At 48.5% G+C, this 27,210-nt stretch overlaps 2 protein-coding genes across 3 annotated transcripts in view; both read right to left on the reverse strand.

Moving 5' to 3' along the window:
* Positions 1-12,484, reverse strand: part of ZNF282 (zinc finger protein 282) — a 28,995-nt gene extending 16,511 nt beyond the window's left edge. Inside the window, exons 1-5 of one of the 2 annotated variants that reach the window (XM_072818983.1) lie at positions 12,120-12,260; positions 11,495-11,580; positions 9,711-10,130; positions 1,158-1,284; positions 511-630 (exon numbers count right to left, since the gene is read on the reverse strand). In XM_072818983.1, the coding sequence (XP_072675084.1) occupies positions 511-630; positions 1,158-1,284; positions 9,711-10,115 (652 nt within the window). In that variant the 5' untranslated portion in view covers positions 10,116-10,130; positions 11,495-11,580; positions 12,120-12,260. Of the gene's footprint in view, positions 1-510; positions 631-1,157; positions 1,285-9,710; positions 10,131-11,494; positions 11,581-12,119 lie in introns of both variants that reach the window. The other variant, XM_072818982.1, reaches the window with a different exon arrangement.
* Positions 12,485-20,340: 7,856 nt separating this feature from the next.
* ZNF398 (zinc finger protein 398) overlaps positions 20,341-27,210 on the reverse strand; it is a 37,593-nt gene continuing 30,723 nt past the window's right edge. Inside the window, exons 5-6 of the mRNA XM_072818986.1 lie at positions 25,962-26,075; positions 20,341-24,430 (exon numbers count right to left, since the gene is read on the reverse strand). Coding sequence (XP_072675087.1) covers positions 23,277-24,430; positions 25,962-26,075 — 1,268 coding nt within the window. The 3' untranslated portion in view covers positions 20,341-23,276. The remainder of the gene's footprint in view (positions 24,431-25,961; positions 26,076-27,210) is intronic.

Below are 27,210 nucleotides of genomic sequence, written 5' to 3' on the forward strand. Positions count from 1 at the left end.
GACTCAGGAGAGCTGAGGCCCTGGGGAAAGGTGTCCAGGGCCCTGCCGGGACTAGAGCCTGGCACTTTCCATCCCAACGAGAGCTGACCAGGTGCAGTGCTGTCAGGAACTAGGTCTCCTCGGGAACTGAATGTCCCCTTCTTGAGAAAGGCCAGAGGGTGAGTCTGTCTGTGACGTGGCCCCAGCAGAACCAAGTATCCAGGCAGGCCCCACTGCCCATCCACCCTCCTGGGGCCGGGCCCAGGCCATTCCCAGGTCTTCAGCCCCCACTGCAGGCTGAGCTCAGGCCCGAGAGGCTACAAGCCTGCTCCTCCCCTCCTCTGTCCAGCTCACCTGGGCCTCCAGAGCTGTTGCCGGGTTCTGACCCAATAGATACACAAGCCCAGGGCGCTCCTGGGCAGAACCAGCCTCACAAACAACCCGACAGACCCCTCTCGAGCTCATGCAGGGATGGCAAGGCTCCTCTCCTGCCCTGCCCCCAGCCCCGGGGCTCTTTTCAACTGCCATCACCTGTGTCTGGGTCCATTAGGATTTCTCTCTCTTCTGGGTCACGCTGCTCCCACACGCAAGGCTCTTCCCTGGGCTCAACCTGGGAAGGAGCATCTGGCTTGGGCCCTGCACCCTCAGGGTCTGCAACAAGTTGGAAGGGAAGGAAGGACACAGTGAGGTTGAGCAATGGATCCCGATCAAGGGCAGCGGCAGAAGTCTCCCCCACCCCACCGGCCTTCCCCAGCAGAGCCCCTCTAGTTGTGAACCATGATATATGTCAGCTGATCTCTTCGGAGGAACCCTAAAAACAACAGATACCCAACTTCTGGTGTGGAAACAGCTGGACCCTGAAAGCCAACGACAGACTGTGGCTCATTCAAGGCTAGCGGGATGTCGCACATAGTCCCGTGCCAATGACGCAGAGTGGCCGTGCTCCAGAACATAAGCAGCACAGCCCTCAGTGCTATAATGACAGGCCCGTTACTGGGTTTTTATCTATCACCTTGTTAGAATCATTCTATCTTTAGAGCATTGGAAGCAGACAGTTTCTTGTGTTTCCATTAGGGATAAATATGACACTCTGCCCGGGTGGTGGGCACGCGGGTTGATAAGCATTTCACTGCCCTCTGCAAAAACTGCCCATCCCAGAGGAGGAAAGGCACTCTTACCCAGGGACATCAGGGTTTTATAGTTCTCCTTCACAAGGTTGTTGTAAAGCTCCTTCTGCCATTCATCCAAGTTCTTCCACTCATCCTCAGAGAAGTAAACGGCAATGTCGACAAACGTCACGGGAACCTGGACCAACAGAAGTCATTGTCAGGCACCTGCTTGCTTCTCCCCACAGCCTCCCCTCCACAGGCCTCGGGCCCTTCCTGCCCCAGAGCTTGGCTTTGGCTCCCAGGGCTCCTCATCCCCCCCAGTCCCAGCCCAGTGTATTGTAGTGCAGTCAGCCCACTCTATTCTTATCTTTTCGTGCTTCCAAAACGAGGATAGTCGAGACTGCTTTCTTTTCCTTCCTTCCTTCCTTTTCTTTCTTTCTCTCTCTCCCTCCCTCCCTTCCTTCCTCTTTCTTTTTCCTTTCCTCTCCTCTCCTCTCCTCTCCTTTCCCTCCCTCCCTCCCTCCCTCCCTTCCTTCCTTCCTTCCTCTCTCTTTCTTTCTCTTTATTTCTAGCATTTAACCATATCCTCTGTATTGTTACTTTTAGGGAAACCAGGTACCTGAAGGTAAAGCCCAAGTCAATGTGCTGCTTTTGGCACTCGGGGTAACAGAGGTGTGGAAGGTTCTCTCAGCATGGGTATCAGTGAGCCAAGTACAGTAAAACCCGGTTATAAAACCTGTATTTGGGCAGCCTGGGTGGCTCAGCGGTTTAGCACCGCCTTCAGCCCAGGGCGTGATCCTGGAGACCCGGGATCGAGTCCCACGTTGGGCTACCAGCACAGAGCCTGCTTCTCCCTCTGCCTGCCTCTCTCTCTCTCTGTCTCAAGAATAAATAAATAAAATCTTTAAAAAATATATTAAAAAAAAAAACCCTGTATTTCCAGTCAGGTTACCCCAGTAAGGCATACAGTTACATCTTTATCATTAGAACATGTAAATCTAAGGGCATGTGCTAACGCTCCAGGATAGCAATCTGTGTGGTTCCCCGCTATATCCAAGCATCTAGAGGCACAGAGCTTGGAGCCAGTAAATATTTGTTGATTGTACGGAATGGCTGTTGCCAATACTAGGAAGTTTCACCGCAGCCTGAGTCATCCGTCGCCAGATGCCAGTCCCTTATTATTCTAGGCAGTCTCGTCTGTCCTATGAAATTGTTGCTTCGGTTTGACAAGGGTCCTTGCCTGTACTCATCTCAGATGCTCACCAGCACGGCCTCGCCTTGGATCGAATCGTTCAAACTGGTTTCCCTTCATGGCTTTAATACCTGAACTACCCTTCTCAGACATACAGCGCCCCCACCCCATCCCCCACTCTCGCACCCTTGGGACCAGCCCTCTGCTCGCATTCTCAAATCCAACCCCTCTATTCTCCTCGGCCCTAATTCCAGTCTTTGAACCTGTACACTAGGCCAAAGCTGGCCTATGTGGCCCCTTTGCACACGTTCCTTCGGGCACTGGGCCCATTGGTGCAGAGCTTGGTGAGTGGGCAGCGCCTTTGCATAAATTAGAAATGTCTGTTCTCACATCAGGTGCTCATATCCCCGAGGGCATCCTGTGCAGGTGTGCTGTGCACACCTGTCTGCCACCCACTGACAGCTTACCTACCACCCACTATTTTTTTTTTTTTTTTTTCCTACCACCCACTATTAAAGACAGAACTGAACTTTCAATTTCCTGGGCCTTACAAGAGCCTTGGGCAAACCCCCAACCTGCGAAAACTGATACAGACCACTTTCTTCTTTTCACGTCCTGCCCCTAGACAAAAGTACAAGATTCTACAGGTGATATCCACCATACATTCCCACTGCTAGTCCCAAGGCTGGGACTAGTCTCAAGGCTGCTTTGGAAGCCTCTGGTGGATCTTGTTGAGCTTTCCTGTGCTCCCTGGGGGCTTCTTTCAAACTCTTCTCTCTCCCCAGCCCTCCCCGTCCTCTCCATCTGGCCTGGATCCTGATCACAGGTAGAGTTGGCAAGCTCCCTTGCCCTTCTCACCAAGCCAACCCCCTGCTAATGTGCCCTTCATTTCTCCTCCATCTCCTGTCCATGAAACTCAACCCGAACAAACTTTTCTCTCTGGCATCTCAGGCTCTCCCTCTCCAATGGCTTTCCCCTGAGGGTCATCCGACCTAAGATGAACTGCCACTCAACTCTGCTGTATCAAGTGACTCTACTCTCCCTCTTCACTTGAAACACCCCAAGAGACATGATTTATGTTTTCTTCTTCACAATCCATGCATCCCTCAACCTCTTAAAATCTGTCTATGACCCCCAGCTGCCTCTCCCTCTCAAACCACATCCTGGAAGGCCGTCAGTGGCCTCTTGTTAACCCTTACTCTTTCATTCCTCTTTGCAAAGTCAGATCACCTTTCTGGAATCATCTTCTGCTTGGTTTCCACGACTCTGCTTCCTCCTGTCACCCAGCTCACTGCTTTCTCTTCTTCCCCCAATCCCAAGGCTCTGCTCTTCCCCTTCTCTGTTCCTTCATTTTTTCCTTGGCAAGTTCATTCTTTGTACCACTTCAGTGGTTACCTCTTTGTAGACGATACTCTTCAGTTTTCCTTGCTTCCTTCAGAGTTCAGATTTCAACAGCCCTTTGAGTGGCTCCATTTAATCACCTTTTAAGTACCTCAAACTAGATAAAATCAAAACCAAGTTCATCGCCTTTTCCAACATGCCAACTCCTCTGCATCACCCTACCACTTCTACGCACAATTCTGGAATCATACTCTCACAGTTGGAAATAGACATCACTACATAAAAACTTCCCTGTGCCAGGATACAGCAGAAGTCTGAGACAGGCCAGAGACCGCAGGGAGCCTACAGCCTAGCTGGACAGAAAAGACTGCCTGTGAATTATCTGTCAGCCAATTAACAGACACAATGGAATCCAAGAGGCACGAAGGATCTGAGAGACAACAGCCTTCCTTGATTGCGACAAAGAGGATGCATTTAGAATGGCCAATAGTACACAAGGAGTTATAACTATCACAAGCAACGTTTATTAACTTTTTCATGGTGCTTCATGGCTTGGTTTTAAAATATGTCCACAGGAAAAAAAAAATGTCCACAGGGCACCTCAGTGGCTCAGTCATTTGGGTGTCTGCCTTCAGCTCAGGTCATGATCAAGCCCTGCATAGGGATCCCTACTCAGTGGAGATTCTGCTTCTGCTCCTCCCCACTGCTTGTGCTCTCTCTCTCTCTCTTTCTCTTTTGCTCTCTCTCAAAGAAATAAAATCTTTTTATTTTTTAATTTAAAAAAAATATTTTTTAAAGATTTTTTAAAAAATTTATTTATTCATGAGTGAATAAAGAGAGAGTCAGGTAGGCTCCATGCAGGGAGCCCAATGTGGGACTCGATCCCAGGACTCCAGGATCACGCCCCAGGCGAAGGCAGGAGCTAAACTGCTGAGCCACCCAGGCTGCGCCCTAAAAATCTTTTTAAAAATAAAATAAAATAAAATATGTCCACAAATTCTCTGACAACCCCTTCAAAACGTAGATCCTAATTCTTCTCCCCTTGAGTGTGGGCAGGATTTAGTGACTGGCTTCTTCTTCTTCTTCTTCTTCTTCTTCTTTTTTTTTTTTTTTTTAAAGATTTTATTTATTCATGAGAAACACAGAGAAAGAGAGAGGCAGAGACACAGGCAGAGGGAGCAGGCTCCATGCAGGGACCCCGATGTGGGACTGGATCCCAGGTCTCCAGGATCATGCCCTGGGCTGAAGGTGGCGCTAAACCGCTGAGCCCAGGCTGCCCTAGTGACTGGCTTCTAACAAATAAATTACAGCTCCAACCTGATCTCTCTTGCATCACGCATTCCGCAAGATGGCCAGCCACCATTTTGTGAGGACACTCAAGCGGCCATGCTGGGAGGTGGGGACTTGAGGCTTTGCCAACAGCCAACTTGAGGCTTTGCCAACAGCTGAGTGAGTGGGCCATCCTGGAGGCCAATCTTCAAGCCTCAGCCAAGCCTTCAGATGGCCATAAACTCAGCCAGTAGCTTGCTTATAACTTCGTAAGACTGAGCCAGAACCACTCAGCCAAGCTGCTCCTGAATTCCTAACTCACAGAAACTGGAAGGTGGTAAATAATAACTTTTTTTAGGCTGCTAAGTTTGGGGTAATTTGTTATACAGCAATAGATAACTAAAACAACGGGCTAAAAATAAATAAATAAAACAACGGGCTACTTAGTGCTGTTCATCAACAAAATCAGTGAATCCTCACAACCCATGTCCTAAATGTGTTACCATCTTCATCTTACAGAGGAGAACACAGAAACACAGAAGGGCCAGCTGGGTACTTACTCACGAAATTACTTACTTATACTTCACTTCTTTCAAGAGGGACTAAGGAGGTTCAGAGACGACCAAAAACATACTTGACCAGTTGTGGGAAGACAGTTCATGGCAAAGCCAAGATTCAAACCCTAGTCCTCGGGGCACCTGGGAGGCTCAGCAGTTGAGCATCTGCCTTTGGCTCAGGTTGTGATCTCGGGATCCTGAGATCAAGTATCACACTGGGCTCCCTGTAGGGAGCCTGCTTCTCTCTCTGCCTATGTCTCTGCCTCTCTCTGTCTCTCATGAATAAATAAAGTCTTTATTTATTTATTTATTTATTTAAAAGATTTTATTTATTTATTCATGAGAGACACATACACAGAGAGAGGCAGAGACACAGGCAGAGGGAGAAGCAGGCTCCATGCAGGGAGCCCGACGTGGGACTCGATCCCGGGTCTCCAGGATCACACCCTGGGCTGTAGGCGGCACTAAACCGCTGCACCACCAGGGCTGCCCCAAATAAAGTCTGTAAAACAAGCCAACCAACCCTAGTCCCCTGATTCCAGGTCCATAACTATTCTATCATTCCGTGAGGACTCATGTCAACTCAGAATTCCTAATGCCTGATCCTGTGCAGGGGACACAAAGAAGTGCCATGTGAGGACACAACACTGAATTAAAACATGCAGTACAGGGATCCCTGGGTGGCGCAGCGGTTTGGCGCCTGCCTTTGGCCCAGGGCGTGATCCTGGAGACCCGGGATCGAATCCCACGTCAGGCTCCCGGTGCATGGAGCCTGCTTCTCCCTCTGCCTATGTCTCTGCCTCTCTCTCTGTCTCTCTGTGACTATCATAAATAAATAAAAATTAAAAAATATAATAATAAAAAATAAAACATGCAGCACAGATAGGAGGAGAGGGCAGCGTGTAAGGAGATGCTGATTGGGCCAGAGAACCAATATGCCAAACCATACCAAACAGGAATCTCTGTGGCTGCAGTGGGAGGGGAGGTTCTAGGGAGGAACCAGACCGCTATTACAAGTCAATTCTATGAGGCCTCAATAAATCACCACCAAACAACTCTGCTGGCCAAGTCACTGGCAGATAAAGAGACCTAGAAGATCTGGTCCCTCATGTGGAAGCGTGAGCTCTCCAGCTGGACAGTCACTCGGCAAATACTTTTTGGATACTAGCTAAAAGTCAGTATTGAGGGACACCTGGGTGGCTCAGCGGTTGGGCGTCTGCCTTCGGCTCAGGTTGTGATCCCAGGTCCCAGGATTGAGTCCCCCCACATCAGGCTCTCTACAGGGAGCCTGTGTCTCTGCCTCTCTCTGTCTCTCATGAATAATAAATAATAAAATCTAAAAAAAAAAAAAAAAGTCAGTATTGACTAATCAAGTCAAGTATTTCTGCTTGGCTCACCAATGAGCCAAGCAGAAATTACCTTCTGGTCAGGGAAAACCAACCAAGAAGACAAAACAAGAAGCAAATATTTAAGGTGCCCGATGGCACAGTGCCTTAGAGAAAATGAGAGCAGGGACGGGAAAAGAGTGTGCTGGGATTGGGGGATGTGGTTCTTTTGTGGTGAGAGGCCATGGAAGGGCAGACCCCTGATGGAAGCAATGGGGAGGGAGCCGGGCAGGTACCCAGGGAGAGAGCTTAACAGTGAAGGGAAGTCCCTGAGGTGAGACTGTAGCTGCAAAGGAGTGCATGAAAGGGGCAGAGGGGAGATGAGGTTAGAAAGAGTGGGCTGCAGATGAGGTCCCTGACGGAATAGGGGCATTTATGCTGCATGGGGTGGGAAGCCCTTTGGGGATTTTAAGCAGAGGTTAACTGATTTATATTTTTAAAAGATTGCTCTGGCTGCTCTGTTGAGAATACACTGTATAGGGTGAGGGACAAGGACAGAAACAAGGAGACCAGGTGAGAGGCCACGGCAATAGAGGTGAGGTGATGGTGGCTCTCATCAGATGATGGTGGGAGCGGTAGAGGTGGAACGGAGTGGTCAGACTATGGACAGGATCTTGAAGAAAACTCGGTGTTTCCTAATATATTGGAAGGAGGGTTGAGAAAGAGAAGAAGCAAACATGACCCCAAAAGTTTCAGCTGGAGCAACTGGAAGGGTAGAGCTGTCTTCACAGAGACGAGGATGGAGAAGAACAGGTTTCAGGCAGAAGATGGGACAATTTGGTAGTGTTAAACCTAAGATATTTACTGAATCCTGCTGCAGTAGCAGGTGAGCATGTGAATCTGGCATTCAAGAAGGGAATCTGGGCAAGAGAGAGAGAGTGGGCGGGGGATACTGCTTTGGGAGCTGACAGCACATGGGCTGCATTTAAACTTGGTGCCTGAATGAAATCAGGAAGGAGCAAGTGTAGAGGATGGACCGAAGGTCAACACCCAGCGCTGGACCACTCCAAACCTAAGAGGTGAAACCAGTGAAGAAGATGGAGATGGAGCTACTCTCAGAGAGGTAACCTGGATCACACAGAAAGGTATTTCAAAGAGGGCGTGGCCACCTGCCTACAATGCCACCTGCAGGGCAGAGAGGATGAAGGCAGAACTAGGTGTGGACACCATGAGGACTTTGGTGAGACTGAAAGGATGGAAAGGTGGGAACAAAAGCTTGATTGGCAGAAGTATCCAGGACAATGATCCAATCACCAATTTACTGAAATACTGAGAATAGGGGCACAAGTTCAATGAGACGATGGACACAGGGGCAGAATCCCGACAGCCAGAACGCCACGAGGACGTATGGCCTAGCTTCTTCTATAGACAGATTTCAAGGGATCCCTGGGTGGCGCAGCGGTTTGGCGCCTGCCTTTGGCCCAGGGCGCGATCCTGGAGACCCGGGATTGAATCCCACGTCGGGCTCCCGGTGCATGGAGCCTGCTTCTCCCTCTGCCTGTGTCTCTGCCTCTCTCTCTCTCTCTGTGTGTGACTATCATAAATAAATAAAGTTAAAAAAAAAAAAAAAAGACAGATTTCAAGGAGAAAGTGAAAGAAATGGAGGAGGAAACCAAGAAATTCCACAAGACCTAAAACATATATCACCTTCTTAAAGTTCTGATTCAAACAAACTAACAGAAAACAAACTAAAACGTGTTTGGAAGAAAAGAACATTTGAACACTGACTGGCTACTTGAGTAGGCTACGGCTTTTTTGTGGTGATAGTGACACCAAAGTTTCACTTCAGAAAAAGGGTCTTTACCTTTTAGATCTATGTGCTGAAATATTACCAAAAAGAAATAAAGAAAAAAAGACTGATGTCTGAGGTTGACTTCAAAATAAAATGGGAGAGGGATGCCTGAGTGGCTCAGTGGCTGAGCGTCTGCCTTCGGCTCAGGGTGTGATCCCAGGGTACTGGGATCAAGTCCCGCATCGGGCTCCCTGCATGGAGCCTGCTTCTTTTCCCTCTGCCTATGTCTCTGCCCCTCTCTCTGTGAATAAATAATTAAAATCTTTAAAATAAAATAAGTAAGTAAGTAAAATGGGATGTGGGTGGGGCCTTAGGGGAAACAAGACTAGTCGAGAGCCGACAGCTGTTGCAGCTAGATGATGGGCACATGATGGTCCATCACACTGTTCTACCTACTTGTGTGTTTGGGTTTTCTACAATAAAAAGGTTAAAAAGGAGAGGGAGGGAAGGAACTGGAGACAGCAACTATGATGTGTTTAAGGAAATCTGCTCTAAAAAGGAGCAGAGAGATGAGGCACTTGCTGGAAGAGGCAGAGCCTAGGGAGGTTTTCATCACAGAGATGGGTGATGTTCTAGAACACCTAGACCGATCGGTAGGGGGAAGAGTTGATGACATAGAGGAGAAAGAGAAGGCCAGGGTGAGCTGGGGGGTCAGTGAAGGGTGAACTGGCTAGGGCGCAGGAATCAGGAAGGCAGCGTTGGGTGGATGTAGCAGCTGCACGTGTGCTTCTCACAGTGATGTCCATGTTCTCAGTGGATCACAAGGTTGTGTCATCAATGGACACTGTAGTGTTGATGATCTGGGGCTGGGGACTGGGGACTGGGGGCAGGTGCAGTAGAGGGAATGGAAGGGTGAAATGGAGCATGAATTCTGAGGTACAAGAAAGGCCTGCAGAGGCAATGGTCACAAATTTCTAGCAATTCCAGTTAGCATGGTTTGCCTCGACTGCATTCAGATGAGAGAGAGAAAGAGACGCTGAAATCCTGCAAGATGGAGAGAGAGTTTTCTGGCCAAATGAAATCAAGAGTTTTGTTCACATGTGCTGGTCCTCAATTCTACCCCTGCCCCTTGGGACCACCACGTACCTTGGGGACTTCTCCTTTGCTGCCCGGTGGCAGCCGCAGCACCCAGAAGTTCCTATTCCTCAGCAGGTTCTCCATGTTCTCCAGCCGCCTCTGCAGCAGCCCGTATTCCTGCAGCAGGGTCCCCAGCACAGCCCACTTGCTCTCCATGTGGTTCCCGAATTCCACGGCAGTCTTCTCGCAGTCCGCCAGCTTCTTCTCGGCTGTCCCCGTCCGCCCCTCCAGATTTAGCAGCTGGCTGGCCTGGGCATCCACCTTCCTCTCCACGGCCTGAATGGCAGCCACCACGGTCCAGAGTGAGATCTCTGCCGTAGGCAGCTGGGGCTCTCTCATCATGCGGTCAGGGAAGACAGGTGCCCTATCCGGAAAGGGCGGGAACTGAAAAGGCATCGGTCGCCGGGCATCCATGTCCCACTCTTGAGCCTGTGTGCAGAGGGAGAAAGTGACAGCCTGGGATGAGACCCTGTGTGAGAGGGGAGGGGGTTCTGAGGTCAAGGAACAACTAATGGGATGCCACAGATTCTTGCTCTCCTGCCATGCTACCACGGCACCGGGCTCTGGCGTTCATTTCTGTTCCCAATAAGAGCCTAAGGAGCCACTGGCCAACCTTCCCATTTCCCGCCTGCAGGCGTCAAAATGGTCACTCATTTGCCCACCTGACCTTTCGCAGGTCTACAATGTCACATACCACTTTCACAGAACAGCCACTTTCTTCAGGGGCTAGACTCGATGATCAAGTATCTCTAGAGTTGCCTAGTGCCTTCTGTTCCAACGTAAGAATTCTCTTGTAAGTCATCTGACCCTAATCTTCCCTGCAATCTCTAAGCAGGTTAGGGCAAGAATGATTATCTCTGCTTTAAAGATGATGGAATTGAGGCACAGAGACGTGGCTAGTCATTCTACAGCTCCTGGTTTCACTGGCAACTGGAGCAGCCCTAAGTGCTGCCAGTAACAAAAACACAGTGCAGGTAAATGCTGCTGCCACCATACCTGGCAGAGCCGTGACCAAGGGAGACCCCAGAGAGCCCGAGTGAGCAGATGAGCAGCCTTTCTTCCATATACAAGTCCTTATTCCTATGTTCTAAAATGAAAACAGGTTGGCAGGGACAGGCCTGCCAACTGCCCTCTCTAACTCAGGGCAGCTGTGACAGCCACAGAGAAACACCCCACAGCTCCCAGGAAATCACTCTGCTCCACAACATGGGGGTCAAAGGAAGCAGGGCCCTGGGTGCCAGACCTGTTAAGTGAAGAGGTGATGTTTCTTCCATCGAAGCCATCCATCTGAGCTCATAGAGGCTTCACTCCTCCCCACCCACAGAAGTTTACAGAGCTGACACTGGAAGTTAAGAGCACCACTGGGCCCAATAGACTTTTGTAAGGTTTGGAGATGTAAGGCTGAAAAATGATCTCACACAACATAGCACAGCAACTCCTGGCTAACTTCTCAGAGCCAGGGTGAGCAGCAGCCGAGAGCAGGGTGGGGGCGCGGGGGGTGGGCTGCTTCTGCGGGGTCAGCCTCCGGCCTCACTCTCCCGGGAGCGCTACTCAGGTCTTATCCGCACAACCTCGGCCCGCTTCACAGTACACAACCCCAAAGCACCGGCTCTCAAACTCGTGCACACTGGGATTCTCAGGGATCTTCAAGAACTGACTGGGGTCTACTCTCGACCCAGAGACGGGATTGCACGGGTTGGGGACGAAGTGGAGCATCAGGAGTCTTAAACGCTGCTCGGGTGACTCCAAAGTGCAGCCAAGTTTGCCACCGGCTGAAAAGAAGGCAAAGTCACCTCTCAATGGCCCTTTCCTCCGTCACAGCCGGTGCACGGGAAAAGTGAATTACTCCTTATACTCCGCGAGAGACGGCAACACGACACTGAAAAAAATCTTTTTGTCAAAGTGGCTACGGCGTCAAGCTGACGGGGTGCCCCGCTGCGTCCCCGGGGCGCGCACACCGCGGGCCGGGGCACGAGTGCCGCGGACGGGAGCCCGGGCCGGGGTAGGCGCGGCGGTCGCCGCCCCGCTGGGTCCCTGCCCCCTTCCCGCGGGGCCTGCTCTGGGCGCCCGCACCGGGCCCGGCCCGCACGCGGCCTCGGGGCCTGCTGCTCGGCGGCGCGCGCGGGCCGGGCCTGCTCGGAGGACGCCGGGGGGCGCGGGACTCGCGGCCGGGCCTGCTCGGGGCCGCTGCGCCCCGCCGGCCGCGCGAGTCCGTCCGCGCCCCGGCCCACCCGCCCCCCGGGCCTGAGCTCTTGCGCCCGCACGCCGAGGGCCCTCCGGCGGCGAGGGCGCCCCCGCCCCGCTCCCCTCGGCGCCCAGCGCCCGGCGCCCGCGCCCGCACCCCGGGTCCCGCAGCCCCGCGCCCCGCCCCCACGGCCAGGCGGCGCGGCCATGGCGCTGGGCGGGGGCTGCACCCACCTGCATGGGCGGCATTCCCTCGGCCATTTCCCCGCGCAGCGCCGGCTCCTGGTGGCAGACCTCCTCCGGGGGCAGAGCCTGGGCCCAGCTCCAGCTCCCGCTGTCCAGCCCCAGGCCCTGGATGCCCAGCTGCTGAGGCTGCGGCCGTGTTGACACAAACTGCATCCTGGGAGTCCTGTTCCCCGCTCGGGCCGGCCAGGGAGAAGAAGAACGTTTTCCAGGCGCCTTCCCCCTCGCCGGGGCCGGACAGCTCCATCTACAGCCCGTAGGAGCAAACAGTCCCCTTCGGCGGCGCCCCCGCCCCTGCGCAGCCAGCTCGCCAGCCAATGGCCTCCGAGCTCCTGCCCGCCCGCCGGGACCGGCGGGGGCCACTTCGGGGCCCGGGCCACGCCCCCCCCCCAAGTGTTCCTGGGAGGAGACGCTCGGCGGACCCTCGGTGTGGGATGGCCTGCCCTGAAGTCCCGAACAAAGCCAGCTTCTGGTTTCTGTTAATCCTGCAAATATGTATTGGGCATCCCAAGGGAAAATGGGGCCTGACCTTTTTGGAAATTTTGCGAGATTAATAATTGTGTCCGCAGACTCTATCTTCTGGCCTTTGCCCTTCCCTCATGGAAGGCTTTACCTCCCACTCTCCCTCCCCAGTCCAAATTTACCAGGACCAATTCCAGGCCTTTGCGTTGGTCTGGATGATGCAGAAGTGATCTGGGCTAATGTGTCAGAAGAGGGCCAAGCTCTTCCTCCCAGGTCAGGAGCACCGCACTTTAACAACAGCCTCTTCCAAAACCTTTAAACATGATGTCAACATTACTTTGAAACATCAAGCCAGGTCAGAGGAGGAATCAAGGGAAGGCCCAGGTAGGCAGATAGAGAAGACAGGATGAGGATGGGAAATTTCCTTATTCCACAGATATTTACTGAGCAGCTACCATGTGCCAGGTACTGCTTAGGCGGAGGGTGGGCTTTGCAGCTGGATATACCTGCGTTTAAGTTCCAAAAATCACAGCTCTCTAGCTATGAGCAATTTAACTTCTCTGAGCTTCCCTCAGTCTCTTATAGAGATGAAGCAAATAATGTGTGCTCCACAGTTGTAAAGTCAAATGAGATCAGTACTTAGCACATAGTAGGCACCCAACAAAAATGAGTCTTATAATTATCCTTAAATTATCCTATAATTATCCTTTTGTCTTCCTAAATAACTAGTTCCTATCTTCTTCTTTTTTTTTTTTTTTTTTTTTTTTTAGTTACTATCTTCTTAAGACAGAGATCTCCAGAACTACTTACTCTCCTGTGTAGAGGCAGACTTGCCACAGAATTATCCCAGACTGGTACCCTTTTGTCCCACTGCACTTAGTAAAATAAAGGGCATTATCGGCCCAAGTGACACATGTGCTTAGAGCATCATATTCAGAACAATTACCAAGTGCTCTCTCTGTTAGCTACCCTTTTCAGGTACAGAGTGAGTATCTGTGGACCAGCCTATCCTCCAGGAGCTTACAGGCTAGTGAAGATAATGTTCCTGGAAGTCTGTGATCTCTTTCCCTCCATTCCCTGGCTGCAAGCTGCCTCTTGATTGTAAATATGTCCACTGTTGTTAGGGGAACCAGACAAGCAGAGTCTGGAAAGCCACAGGTAAACACATTTCCACTAGTGAGACATATTTCAGAGCACATATTCTGACCCACCAATCATTGATCATCAGGCCTCCTGGGTGGCTCAGTGGTTGAGCATCTGCCTTGGGCTCAGGGCATGATCCTGGGGTCCCAGGATGGAATCCCGTTGGGCTCCCTGTGGGGAGCCTGCTTTTTCCTCTGCCTATGTCTCTGCCTCTCTTTCTGTGTCTCTCAAGAGAAAATAAAATCTAAAAAAAAAAAAAAAAAAAAGAAAGAAAGAAAGAAAGTGGTTATCTTCCTGCCTTCCTAAAGGTGGGAAAGCGAGGCTGGGTTAGTCCCAAAGGTTTAAGCCATCTTTTCAGTAAAAACAGTTAAAACTACTTCCCTTAAGCATTAAACTAGTTACAATAACTGGCTTACACAATAAGTGACCATCATAGTACATCCACATCATGTTTCTCCTTCACAGAGGGTAGATTTTCACAAAGCCAGCCACACTTTAGACCCTTGCAGCTGGGGTGGCTGCCCAGGGCCAAAAGTACAGTTCACTGCCCACTGCCATGATATGCGCAAAGCGACTCCATTCAAACAGAATTTAAACGCACAGGTTTCATTGTACTAGTGTTGTTTCCTAATGGCCACGCTTAGCCACCATAGGCCACAAAAACCTGGTAGTGGCTACAGCAGGGGGGAAGTGAAGGAGGGGCTCAGGGAGGGAATCCTCCCAGAAGACAAACAATAAGGGTGTGAGGAGGCGGCTGCTGTAGCAGCACTGGCCATGGACCCTCTGATGGGTACTCTAGGGACCGATGGGCCGACAGGGCTGGGAGCTCTACTGGGGAGGGAGAGATCCTGTATTGGGAGAGCTGTTTGGTCACTAGGCTCGCATCTCTGAATAACTGGGTTAACTGTGAGGCAGTTATCTAAGTTACTGAGGAGCAGAGTGAGCAGCTGGGTAATGTGGATTCTAAAATGTCAAGTATGGGGCAGCCCCGGTGGCGCAGTGGTTTAGCGCCGTCTGCAGCCCAGGGCGTGATCCTGGAGACCTGGGACCAAGTCCCATGTCAGGCTCCCTGCGTGGAGCCTGCTTCTCCCTCTGCCTGTGTCTCTGCCTCTCTCTTCTCTCTCTGTGTATCTCATGAATAAATAAATAAAATATTAAAAAAATAAAACGTCAAGTATCATTATTAATAAGCATCTCTTGAAAGAGAAGGACCCAGGACTGGCCCCACTGTCCCTTGGGTGGGAACTGTTTTCATCTCCTCTCTAGGAATTCTATAGCTACTGTTCTGGACAGGGTATGATAGATGCCGAACCGGAAGATGTGGGAGAGGCCAAAGGAGAGGAGATGCATGTGTCGTGATGGTTAATTTTAAGCCCCACCTGAATGGGGCCAAGGAAAGACCAGATAGCTGGTAAAAAACCTTTCTGGGTGTGCCTGTGAGGGTGTTTCCTGAAGAAATTAGCATTTGAATCAGTAGGCTGATTTGAGAGGATGCCCTTACAAATGTGCGTGAGCACCATCCAATCCCTTGAGGGTCTGAAGAGAAAAGTGGAGGAGGGGCAGATTAGCTCTTTCTTTGGGCTGGGACATATATCTTCTCCTATCCTCATATGTTGACTGTCCTGGTTCTTGGGCGTTTGGACTGAGAATGAATTCCACCACTGGGCTTTCCTGGTTTTCCAGCTTGCAGATGGCAGATCATGGAACTTCTTCTTCTTCTTCTTCTTCTTTTTTTTTTTTTTAAGATTTTATTATTTATTCATGAGAGATACAGGCAGAGGGAGAAGCAGGTCTCATGTAGAGAGCCTGATGTGGGACTCGATACCTGGACTCCAGGATCATGCCCTAGGCCAAAGGCAGGTGCTAAACCGCTGAGCCATCCAGGGATCCCAGATCACAGAACTTCTTGACCTCCACAATTAGAGAAGCTGATTCCTAGAATAAGCCTCTTTTCACATATCTCTCTATATCCTTTCAGATCTGTTTCTCTGGAGAATCCCAATACATGTTTCCACCATTTTCAAGACATTGGTGGTTCTCCTGTGTGCTCCATGCCCCTTCAACAACTACCAGCTTTATTTGAGGAAGGAAACCTCCAGATTCCCTCAGCTAAGGTAACAGGGTAATCAGATTTGCACTTTTATCTTGGGGTCTCCCCACGCCCAATTCAACAAGCAGGCTTAAGGACGACAAAATAATCCATGGGAAGGAGAAAGGTGAGCACCCGCAGCTCCCCTCACCCACAGACAGGTCAGTGGTTACAACTTCCTGTCTTCACTTGAGGATCTAGCTATGCCAGCCTCCAAAGGAAGGGGAACCTGTAGGTGTCCAAATCACTGGTCACCTAAGTGTGACAAATCAGAGGTGGAGCTCATGGAGGAGAGAGCACACCATGTGAAAGAGGCAGAAAGTGGGATGCTTGAGTGGCTAAGTGGTTAAGTGCCTGCCTTTCAGCCCAGGGCCTGATCCTGGAGTCCTTGGATCAGTTCCCACATCAGGCTTCCTGCATGGAGCCTGCTTCTCCCTCTGCCTCTCTCTCTCCCCGTCTCATGAATGAAATAAATAAAAAATCTTAAAAAAAAAAAAAAAAAAAAAGGCAGAAAGTGTTGCTGTGGGGATCACAGAAAAATATTTTCTAGCACCCAGTTTTAAGGTCGGCTGCCTCTTGTTTTCAGCATGTTTGCCTTTTCCAATCTACCTTTTGCCATTTTCATTCAAGCTTAAGCATGCACACACACACTTTCCCTCTTTTTCACTTACTTCTGAAAGATTCCTGCTTTTCAGAAAGTTTAGAGAAAATGCTTTTTCCCCTCCTTTCTCAGCCTACTTCAAATAGGCATTTCATCACCTTCTTTACAAGTCTTGACACAGTAGACAGTGAAGTTGGTTGGCTTTTCTTCAGTTCTTAATGACTGTGTGCTACTTTGCTCAGTCTTAATAAACATGTAATTGCTTGGGTGACTAAGTGAGTTAGCTACTCAACAGTTCAACCGCAACAGGTACCTATCTGGGGCTTAGAAAACCTGTAGATGCAGAAGACAGGTTTTGTGTCAGGAATTAACAATTGCAGTATGTTTTCTTGAATCTTCTCAGTGGGGTGTCCCTTTCATTTTTAAATGTGGATTTGATTACTAAAAATGGTCAAAATTCATTCCAAACGAAGTCCAGAGTGAATACAGAATAATATTGGTTTTTCTAAATGCAACAAATAGGGTGTGAAACCACCTGTTATGTTAAATCCGAGCTGGTAATGACATCACCATGGTCCCTTTTCATTCTTCAGCAAATGCTAGCGTCATAGCAGAAGTCTGGGTACAAGACAGGCACCCATCAGGTTCCCATCTGCGCTCATCCAGGATCCTGCCCGTGTTTCATATACCAGGTCTCTGGACGGAGACTGCAGTGGGCACAGCTGAAGTGAATGCTGCTTTTCCCACAGCCTCTAGAGGGCCTAACCTACAGGGATCAGTCAATTTTTCCAACAATTCTCATAGCCTTATTTCCTACTAAATTATGATGTCCCCCATTATGGATTCATCTGCACTTTATTAATCTGCAGTCCACAGTACCTAGCTCCACTAAAGCAGGCTCACTGGTCATTTCCAGTCCAATAATTCACTTTCTCATTCTATGATCTTCTATTTTTTTTTTTATAAAGATTTATTTATGAGAGACAGAGAGAGAGAAGCAGAGACAGAAGCAGGCTCCATGCAAGGAGCCCCATGTGGGACTCGATCCTGGGACTCTGGGATCACTCCCTGGGCCAAAGGCTGACGCTAAACCACTGAGCCACCCAGGGATCCCTCATTCTCTGATCTTCTAAACTTGCAGGTACATGGGGAAACTTTAAAAAACAAAGCAAAAACAAACAAACAAACAAACAAAGCACCCAGGCTCCACCCCGCAAATTAGATCATGCCATTTATGCCTGGCATAAATATTTCTTTCAAGTACCCGAAGTTATTCTAATGTCCAGCCAAGAAGAAACCAGTGTAATAGTCTCCTTCTACATGTGCTTGTCTCAGCTCACAGAATCACCACGTGGAAATGAATGTCCTGAATTATTATTTAGTGGCTAATAAATACAGGATTGATTTAATTATTGTTCCCTGGTGTTTACTCAGTGAGGTTGGCTTGCAGATTCTGTTTTTCCTACACAATTTTTTAAAACTTTAATTCAAAGCCAAGAACTGACATATATTTTTTCTTTCCTATTTTCTGGTTGCTGAACCCAATATCTCCAGTAATGTACTTGCCTTCCTGTTATAATTCCTCATGTACATAAAACTGGTTATCCTGTATAAATTGCTGGTAGAAGTCAACGCATTAAATAGGTCGACCCAACACTTTCTGCAGCAAACTTTGTCTTCTACCTATGCTCACACATACTGTTGTCCCACTGCTCCCCAAATGCAATCTCAGGCTAGCTTCTCCCCAGCACAGGCAAGCCGACCGCAAGCGAAGAAATGACTACCGCCCAGTCTTGAATGAAGAGAAGCACCAACAACATCCAGGAAATTGTTTAACTAGTCAACAAGTAATTCTGCATCTACTATGTCAACACTTTCTTAGGCCTGAAATGTTTCAAAGCACTTCTAAAGACCTTCCCTTGTCTGAGTATCCAACATCTATGTAAAGTTGGTAAAGTGGGTATTAGCCTCATACTAGGAATGAGAAAACCAGGGCAAGATTAAAACTCTGGCCTCCTGACTTCCTTTCCAAGAACTTTTCCATTCCAATAATTCTTATTCTTATAAAAGCATTATAAATGCTATATAAAAATATTTTACATTATAAACACTTGGAGGGAAAAATAACACACTGAATGACCTGAGTACCCTAAAACCATCATTACTGTTTTGGTATGTCTTTTTATTTTCCTAGGTTTAAAAAAAATGCAATCAAATGCATACTGCATATTTAAAATTTTATAGTTTTGCTAGAACTTTGTCAGTTTGTATGGCTTTGGAGTAATTATATGGTTAGAATGAGATTCTAAGAACGCATACCTCTCGGAGGTGTTTGTTCTGCTGTGTCAAAGCAATCTCTCAATAGGGCAGAATGCAAGGAGAAACCAGACAAGGAAAACAGGACCCATGTGAAAAATTCTGTGGTCTTGGACTTGGAAGGGAGTTTATATTACCATTGTGTTCTGACTGAATTAGGAAAGTGAGATCTGCACAAATTAAGGGCTTGCTCTTTATCAAGTAGGTAGACAGTATTTAGCTAGGACCAGACTCCAGTTTCTCACCCCTACCCAGGTGGTCTTACCCCTAGTAACTTCCCTATCCTAGTAGTACTAGGAGTGCAGGACTGTGCCACCATTTGCCATTCCCAAGTAAATCTACCAAGCCCACAGACTCTGGTGTTGGGAACACAGGACCTTTCCTCTTGAGTACAGCTGACAGAATCTAGATGAGCATGTAATCAAGGGCAGCCAATCCAAGGGTTGGCTGGAAACTTGCATGGCCTGGTATGGGAAGAGGAGCGGAGTCAGATCCCACACTTCAGAATCTGAAGGGAAAAAAGAATCAGAGTCACATGGTGTCACGGTACACAGAAACTTATGGGAGCCAAAAGGTACAGAAAAGATAGAATATGCGAACAGGTTAAATGGAAGCAAAAGATGGCAGGCAAAAAGCTGAGACATCAATCATGTGCTTCCATAGAACAGCACAGGTTTAACCCTCCATTTCTGGTTGGTCCTGTACACCTTTCTTGGTAGTTGCTGTACTGACGCCTTTGGTGTGTCAGGCTCCGTGCTAAGATTCTCACATTGGCTTCCTTTCCCTCTGAGCCTTAACACCTCTGAGACACAGATATCATTCTATTTTACAGATAAGGAAACTAGGCTCATGATGGTTAAGTAACATATGTTCTGATGATGCCAGGACCCGAATACAGGTCTGACTCACAGTCTATGCCCATTAAGCTATACTCACCCACGTGTGTCCTTAAGTTAACGTTCTGTGCACTCCCCCATCCTCCTCCCTCCTCCACTCCCTGCCAGTTTGACCTAACTTGAGGTCCTTTCACTTGTAAGAGCCTGACGCTTCCCTCTTCTAAGAATGTCTTGTATGTAGACTCTGTGAGAAGTGAGTGCTTCCGTTGTAGAGTGAACAGTATAGGGTCGAGGTATCCACCAAACATCTGATGATAAGGGTTCCTCATCTGTAAGCCATTATGGGAAAGACTGGCTTTTACTTATTGCTACTGATCAACCCTCAGACAGCTTTTTGTTGTCTAACAACAAAAAGGGAGGGGGAGGAGGGTGGCGGGATATGGGGAGGAGGGTGGCAGAGGACAGGGGTGTTTTGACTCTCCTCAGAGAAAATATGAGCACAAACTGGGTTCTCCATCCCATTTGGAGTGAATAAAGGAACTGAAACAATGAACATCTGTTATTCCCCAGTAAGCCAGAGGGTCTGGTTGAGATAGGCATGGTCACCTGGCTTTCTCCAAAATGCTCCAAAAAGAAGCCCAGTAGCCTCCAAGGAACTCTGCAATCCTTATTACTAATGATGAGAAAGTTATGTAAAGACTGCTCTAGCCAGAGCCTAGCTTTGGTGTTTCCAATATCAAATATCCAGCAAAAAGGATCAGAGACTTTTCTCACTTTCTAGACAAGCAATCAACTTCCATTTATTTTCACATCTGTGGCTGAAACAGAGGCTCATCTAATGGTGACAATGAAATACTTAGTAAGCAAAGAGTGAATCTGGTTATAGTCCATATCTCAATCTACTCTGAGGAGATATGCTTATTTGTGTTGTGTGACAGATGTCTTAGCCCAGGGGGCAGACTGATGAAGAGCACATTTCTGGGTTCTCCTGTCTTGTCTGGTCATGACAACGAATCCTCAGGTACTTCAACTGCAGTTAAATGGACAGTTTCTCTCAGGAACCCTCGATGGACAAAGTTTCTCCACACATTCAAACCTTCCCATTGGACTTAACTTTTCCACTGAGGGCATTTTATGGATCCACTCTTGAATCTTAAGCAAACAAAATCTAGAGCTGGCCTGGAGTTCTACCTTGTAGAGGATAGGTGGAGGGAAAGGAGACCAGAATGCACACTTGAAAACTCCTGGTGTGTTCTCCTGAGGATTAGGAGAACACCTACTTCCATCTCTCTGGCATGGCCCTGCCTGTTACCTTTCACTCAGATTCATGGCTCTTGCCTCATTGGTATTTGAACCGTGTTCACTTCTTGCTGAAGTTTGGGCTCCTGCTGGCTACAGTTCCTTGCGGAGAGGACCATGGGATCTATCTGCAGCATTTTAACACACAGGTCTCCTTCGTTAACAAGCTCTGTGTTCCCATTAAATCTTTGAGTAAAAAAAAGAATTTCTGATGTTATCTAGACCAACATCACACTTAATGTAGGAATCCCTTTCAAGCACACCCTGGCAAATGTTTAAATGCTACCAGAAAAGGGAGCTCATCACCTAAAGACAGTATTTTGATTCTTCTCCTTTTTAATTAGGAGACCAAGGTGTAAACCAGGTCTCACACTAAGTTTCAACCAAGTCAGCGGTGAAGCTGGAACCTTGACTTTGGGAGTCCCAGAACCCCCACATTTACCCATAGCATGGGTTTAGATTCTAGCTAGAAGGCTCTTAATCCCAATATGCCAGGGCTCTGTTCATCTGTTGTCTTGGTTTGTTCTGTACTGGGTTTTTTCATCACCTTCAGACTACAAATTACGGCAGCAGACTAGGTCTTACATACATTTCTGAGGTCTCCCGTGACCCCTGATATTGTGAATGTCACAGAGCAGATGTTCCATAAATGCAATCATCCTAAAGAGCAGCATGTTCAAACAGAGCTTTCCCAGGAGCAAAGCTAGCTAGGGTAACACATTTTCCTAGTGTGCTTAGGTAAAGCTAGGCTGGGTTAAGTGATAAGGAAAAAATGGGTCTCTCCTTTATCATTTCATCAAGAAAGTGTTCTAAGTACTTGCAGACCTTGTTTCCAGGCATCTTGGAATGATTCAGGGGGAAGAGAGTGTAGGAATAAACAGCCCTACTGCCCAAGACTTAGGGCAATCTCTATCTCCCACTACAGTCACCCAGCAAGAGTAAAACAGATTGAGCTCAGTCAAGTTTCAACAAGAATGTCTCTGCTTTGATTTGGGGGATCTTATTTGGCTTTGCTTGGATAGAAGCCAGAGATATGACAAAAGAAATGTATCACAAGTTTTATGATTTTGTTTTGTTTTGAATTTCTAGAGGCTCACTTTTTTCCTTTCACTAGCCTCATCTTGCAGATGAAAATCTGCAATCTGTAAAGGGCAAGGGTCTTATGTCCAACTGCAAAGCCACTGAGGAGTAGGACCATGCTCAGATGCTCTCCCCTGACTGAATGTCCTCAATGAAAAGGACACATGGTAGCCAAGGTTCCTAAAAGCAGAACAAGCAGCAGGAGGCTGACCTTGTCTGTATGCTCAGGGATCTACAAAGTTCCTCAACCTGCCCCTTGCCAATTGGACAGTCAGAGGGGTGAACATACACGCTGATGGCTCAAGAAGGCTGCATTAGAGCACCATTGTCTCACTACTGAAGAAACGAAAGCTGAGATCCACTGGCAATTTCTGAAGCTCCATAACGCTTCTGGAAAGTGGTATGGTCTTTTCTGCTGAGGACTGTCAAGAATATGACACTAGGAATGGGAAAATCAGCCTATTGGCTTGAATGAAAATAAGCAAAAATTTGACGTGAATGACTCCTTGTTGAGAAACATAGTTCAGGCACAAATTTTAGGCTGTTCTGTCATTTCTCTGGGTTCTCTAGATTTTAAAGCTAGGGCTGAGAACACTGCTCCCACTTTTTTTAGCCAGGACCTCGGCAAATGTTCCTAGTGGTTTAAATGCCATTAAGAGCTTGAATTCTTCAAATCAAACTATTCTCCTTAAGAAGCTTTTAAAGTCAGACTTCTTGCTCCCCTAATATTAAACAAAATGTATTAGAATTAATCTAGGAAACCTAGGAAGGCAGTCTTGAGTTATCATTTTGGGAGAGGCAGAACATGAACACATGAGCAGACTTTAGCTCTTATCAGGGAGAAGCAGTACCACGGCCTGAGGCTCCAGCACTTTCTTCTAACAACCATCTTACCATCAAGGAATGAATGAGGTTCAATTAAACATCCCCAGGCCCCATGATGGGGTTCAAACTCTGGAGGCTCTTCCCATGCACCTGTCTCTACTTAGAGCATCAATCATTAACAACTTATCACCCTGTGATGGATTGACGGAGGCCAAATCTTGCTTTGCAACCTCTCTCTCTGCAACATTCTTATATAACTTCTGCTTAGGTAATACTTTTGTAAAGATTGGGATGCTGGGCTCCTTTCCAGGTCTCTCTGGGTTTCAAAATGTGGTGTTCTTGTGATGTTGCCAAGGTCCCAAATTCCAGCATGTCTCTAGTCAAGGGTATAAGTTCCCAAACTCATCGACGTGCCACACGGCGACTGCTGCAGGGGGTTGAGGGGCTCGTGGTCATAGATAACCGGAGAGCACAGATAACCATGAAACGAGCGAGGTTTACAAAACTCCTCCTCCGCTCCCTTCCCCATACCACTGATTGGCCTCTAGACCTTCGGTGTTAACAGGTAGGCCAGAGGTTTCGAGCCCCGTTAGAAGGGGCCCCGGGGGGTCAGGTGGCTGTCCGGAGTGGTTGCTGTCACCCCCGCAGCCTCCACTGTGGCCGGAGCGTAGGTGGTCCTTGAGTGTCTGTTTGTAGCGGAAGCTTCTGCCACAGTAGGCGCAGGGGTAGGGCCGCTCCCCCGTGTGGATGCGCTGGTGCTTCATGAGGTGGTGCTTGCGGATGAAGCTCTTGCCGCAGTGCGCACAGCTGAAGGGCCGCTCGCCCGTGTGCAGCCGCCGGTGGTTCAGCAGGTGCTCCTTGCGCATGAAGCTCTTGCTGCAGTCAGTGCACGGGTATGGCCGCTCGCCCGTGTGGATCATCTGGTGGCGGATCAGAGCTGAGTGGCCATTGAAGTCAATGCCGCACTGCGGGCAGGAGAAGGGCCGCTCCTGTGCATGCCCCCGCTGGTGGAGCAGGAGGCTGATTTTCAGGCTGAAGCTCCGGCCGCACTGGGCGCAGCGGAAGGGCCGCTCGCTGGCGTGAGCTCGCCGGTGGCTGCTGAGCCGGGCCTGGTCGGCGAAGCGCTTGGGGCAGTCAGGGCAGGGGAAAGGGCGCTCGGTGCTGTTATGCACCCGAAGGTGGTAGGTGAGTCTGGACGGGTGAGTGAAAGTTCTGGCGCAGTGTGGACAGGTGGGGGGCGTCTCGCTAGCATGGGGCTGGGAGCTGCTGCCCAGGTCGGCCTGCTGGGGGAAGTGTTTCGGGCACTGGGCACAGGGTAACGGGTTCTCACCCGTGTGGCTACACTGGTGGGTCAGCAGCATGTCTTGGCTGAGGCTCTTGCCACAGTGGTGGCATGAGAAGACCTGCTCCCCAGCTGGAGGTGGCAGGGGGTAGCTACCCAACTGAGTAAAAGTCACTTGTCCTTCAGAGGCTTCAGCCAGGTCGGCAGCCGGACGCCCGAAAGGTGCCATGGATGCAGAGGGCTGACCTTTGAAAGTCACATCTGAAAAAGTATCCTTTGCTGCTGGTGGTGGAGAAGAGAAGGTGACCGGAACCTCTGGGCACAAGGAGGCTCTGGCAAGGCTTTCAGCTTTGATGACAAGTTCTTCATCTGAAAGAAAGGACTCAGAGTCACACCTGTCAACAGCTGTCTCAGGGCAACTCCTAGTAATCCTACCCACGAGCTCTAGCAGACTGCTCTGAGCTCTTAATTGGCTCAGATAGGAAGCTCAGTGGAGGTCTGAGATAATCATCAAAGCATATACAGTCCCCGCGGCACATCATCAGAGAGCTCACTGCTGTGCCTCTTCAATGTTCCCTGTTCGGGAAAGGAGAAACCCTGCCATCAACCTTGCCAGCGCTACTTCCATTAGGTCTCTCCTCTGCTCCCGGACTTTGATTCTGTGGCCTTTTGTGACAGGGCCTAAAATTACACATTCATGTACTCCTATTCCTCTTCAGTCTGCTAGATGAATCCTTTCTGATAGCTCTCTTCACTTTCCCTGAAAATCAAGTCTGTGTTTCTGCCTCTGTGTCTCTGCTCATTCTGCACCTCCCTCTTTGCAGCCTGAACCCCTCTCTTGCCATCTTCCCAAATTATGCCCAACCTTATCACACGAGTCTTGTCAGGCTCAATTCTGGCTCCACAGTCTGCTGTGGGCCTTATCTAGACACCTAAGCTAAAACTGACATATGTATGTTCTCTAAACCCCTCATTTCCTTTATAGAAGTTGCCCATCCCACTCACCCTGGAGAGTTAACAGTAGGCATGCCCAGTACTGATGCATGTGTGCCCGATATAAATATCCCGAGGAGCAGAAATGGTTATTTTTTATTTCTGTTTCCTAGAGTCTAAAAGAACACAGGGAATAGAAGATGTTTAAAAATAGGTTGCATTGGGCAGCCCCGGTGGTGCAGCGGTTTAGCACCGCCTGCAGCCCAGGGCGTGATCCTGGAGACCCTGGATCGAGTCCCACGTCAGGCTCTCTGCGTGGAGCCTGCTTCTCCCTCTGCCTGTGTCTCTGCTACTCTCTCTCTTTCTGCATCTCTATGAATGAATAAATAAATAAAATCTTTAAAAAAAAAATAGGTTGCATTAAGTCATATAAATGACTGGGTTCCTTCAGGCCTTAAGCGTCTCTTCTACAATTCAGATGGCAAAATATAGAAGGTGCTAAGGATTTTGGAAGGAAGCTCTTTGCTTCTTCTGCCACCACTGTTTGTCCTGAGGGAGAGCTCTTGTCAACATTCTCGCCTCTCCAAGGACACTCCTGTCACTACGGCTTGTCTCCTCCTATTTCTGTTCTGTCCTTTCTACATGATCCTCAAATGCTTCTGTCTGTCTCCATTCTTATGCTTTGAGCACCCTGTGCGCACTTATTTTTCCTCCTCTAACAAATCTACTTTGTCTTTACACGTAAAAAGAATGTGTTTTCTCACTTAAAAATTCATCCTTAGTTTGATTTCATTTTCTTTTTTTTTTTATTTCATTTTCATCTCTAACTTACTTGAGCATGTCTTTTCTCCCCTTTCCCCATTCTTCTTCCACTTCTTGCCTCTACATCCCCTCTCATCTGTCGCGTCCTCTGTGAGTCATGGCTTAAATGTGTGCTGGGTGTGAGCATCTCCCATTCCTCACTCACCAGCATAGGTGCCCTTGTGCATGTCACTGTCCTTGGTCTCCTGTGGGGCCCCAACCTGGGGCTCTTCCTCTTGTTTGATCCAAGACAGAATATCTGATGTTGAAATGCCAGGCTCTATTTGGGGGAAAAAAGAGAATGACCTTAAGGGCTTGACTCAGAAAGTGAAAATGATTGTGTTAGCTTGTTGAATAGTCTTGCCCAAATATTTCTAACTACAAAACCAAAACTGAACCAGTCTTAAAAAAAAAAAAAAAAAAAGAAAAAGCATACCACATCTAGAGAACCAGTTCAAAATGAAGCCTAATTTATGTATTTTTATATGATATATTCTACTTGATTCACTGTTTACATTTTATTTAAAATTTTTCTTATTTTTAAAGATTTTATTTATTCATGAGACATAGAGAGAGAGGCAGAGACATAGGCAGAGGGAGAAGCAGACTCCTCACAGGGAGCCCGATTCGGGACTCAATCCCCAGACTGGGATCACACCCTGAGCCAAAGGCAGACGCTCAACTGCTGAGGCATCCCTCACTGTTTTCATTTTATTTTATTTTTATTTCATTTTTATTTTTTTAAGATTTATTTATTTATTTATGATAAACAGAGAGAGAGAGAGGCAGAGACACAGACAGAGGGAGAAGCAGGCTCCATGCCGGGAGCCCGACGCGGGACTCGATCCCGGGACTCCAGGATCGTGCCCTGGGCCAAAGGCAGGCACCAAACTGCTGAACCTTCGTCCAGGGCATGATCCTGGAGTCCCGGGATGGAGTCCTGCGTCGGGCTCCTGGCATGGAGCCTGCTTCTCCCTCTGCCTGTGTCTCTGCCTCTCTCTCTCTGTCTCTCTCTCTCTCTCTATGTCTATCATGAATAAATAAATAAAATCTTTTTTTTTAATTTTTTATTTATGATAGTCACAGAGAGAGAGAGAGAGAGAGAGAGAGAGGCAGAGACACAGGCAGAGAGAGAAGCAGGCTCCATGCACCTGGAGCCCGATGTGGGATTCGATCCCGGGTCTCCAGGATCACGCCCTGGGCCAAAGGCAGGCGCCAAATCGCTGCACCACCCAGGGATCCCAATAAATAAAATCTTAAAAAAAAAATAAAACAGCTCATAGGTTTTATTTTGGAGAGGACAATGCCCTGACATAAATCTAGAATCAGCAGTGCCTTCCATTTTGTTAGCACTCTTACTTCCGAAATGTTTTTTTTTTTTTTTTTTAAAGATTTTATTTATTTATTCATGATAG

Source organism: Canis lupus (genome assembly GCF_048164855.1).
Source record: "Canis lupus baileyi chromosome 15 unlocalized genomic scaffold, mCanLup2.hap1 SUPER_15_unloc_1, whole genome shotgun sequence".
Classification (NCBI taxonomy): Eukaryota; Metazoa; Chordata; class Mammalia; order Carnivora; family Canidae; genus Canis; species Canis lupus.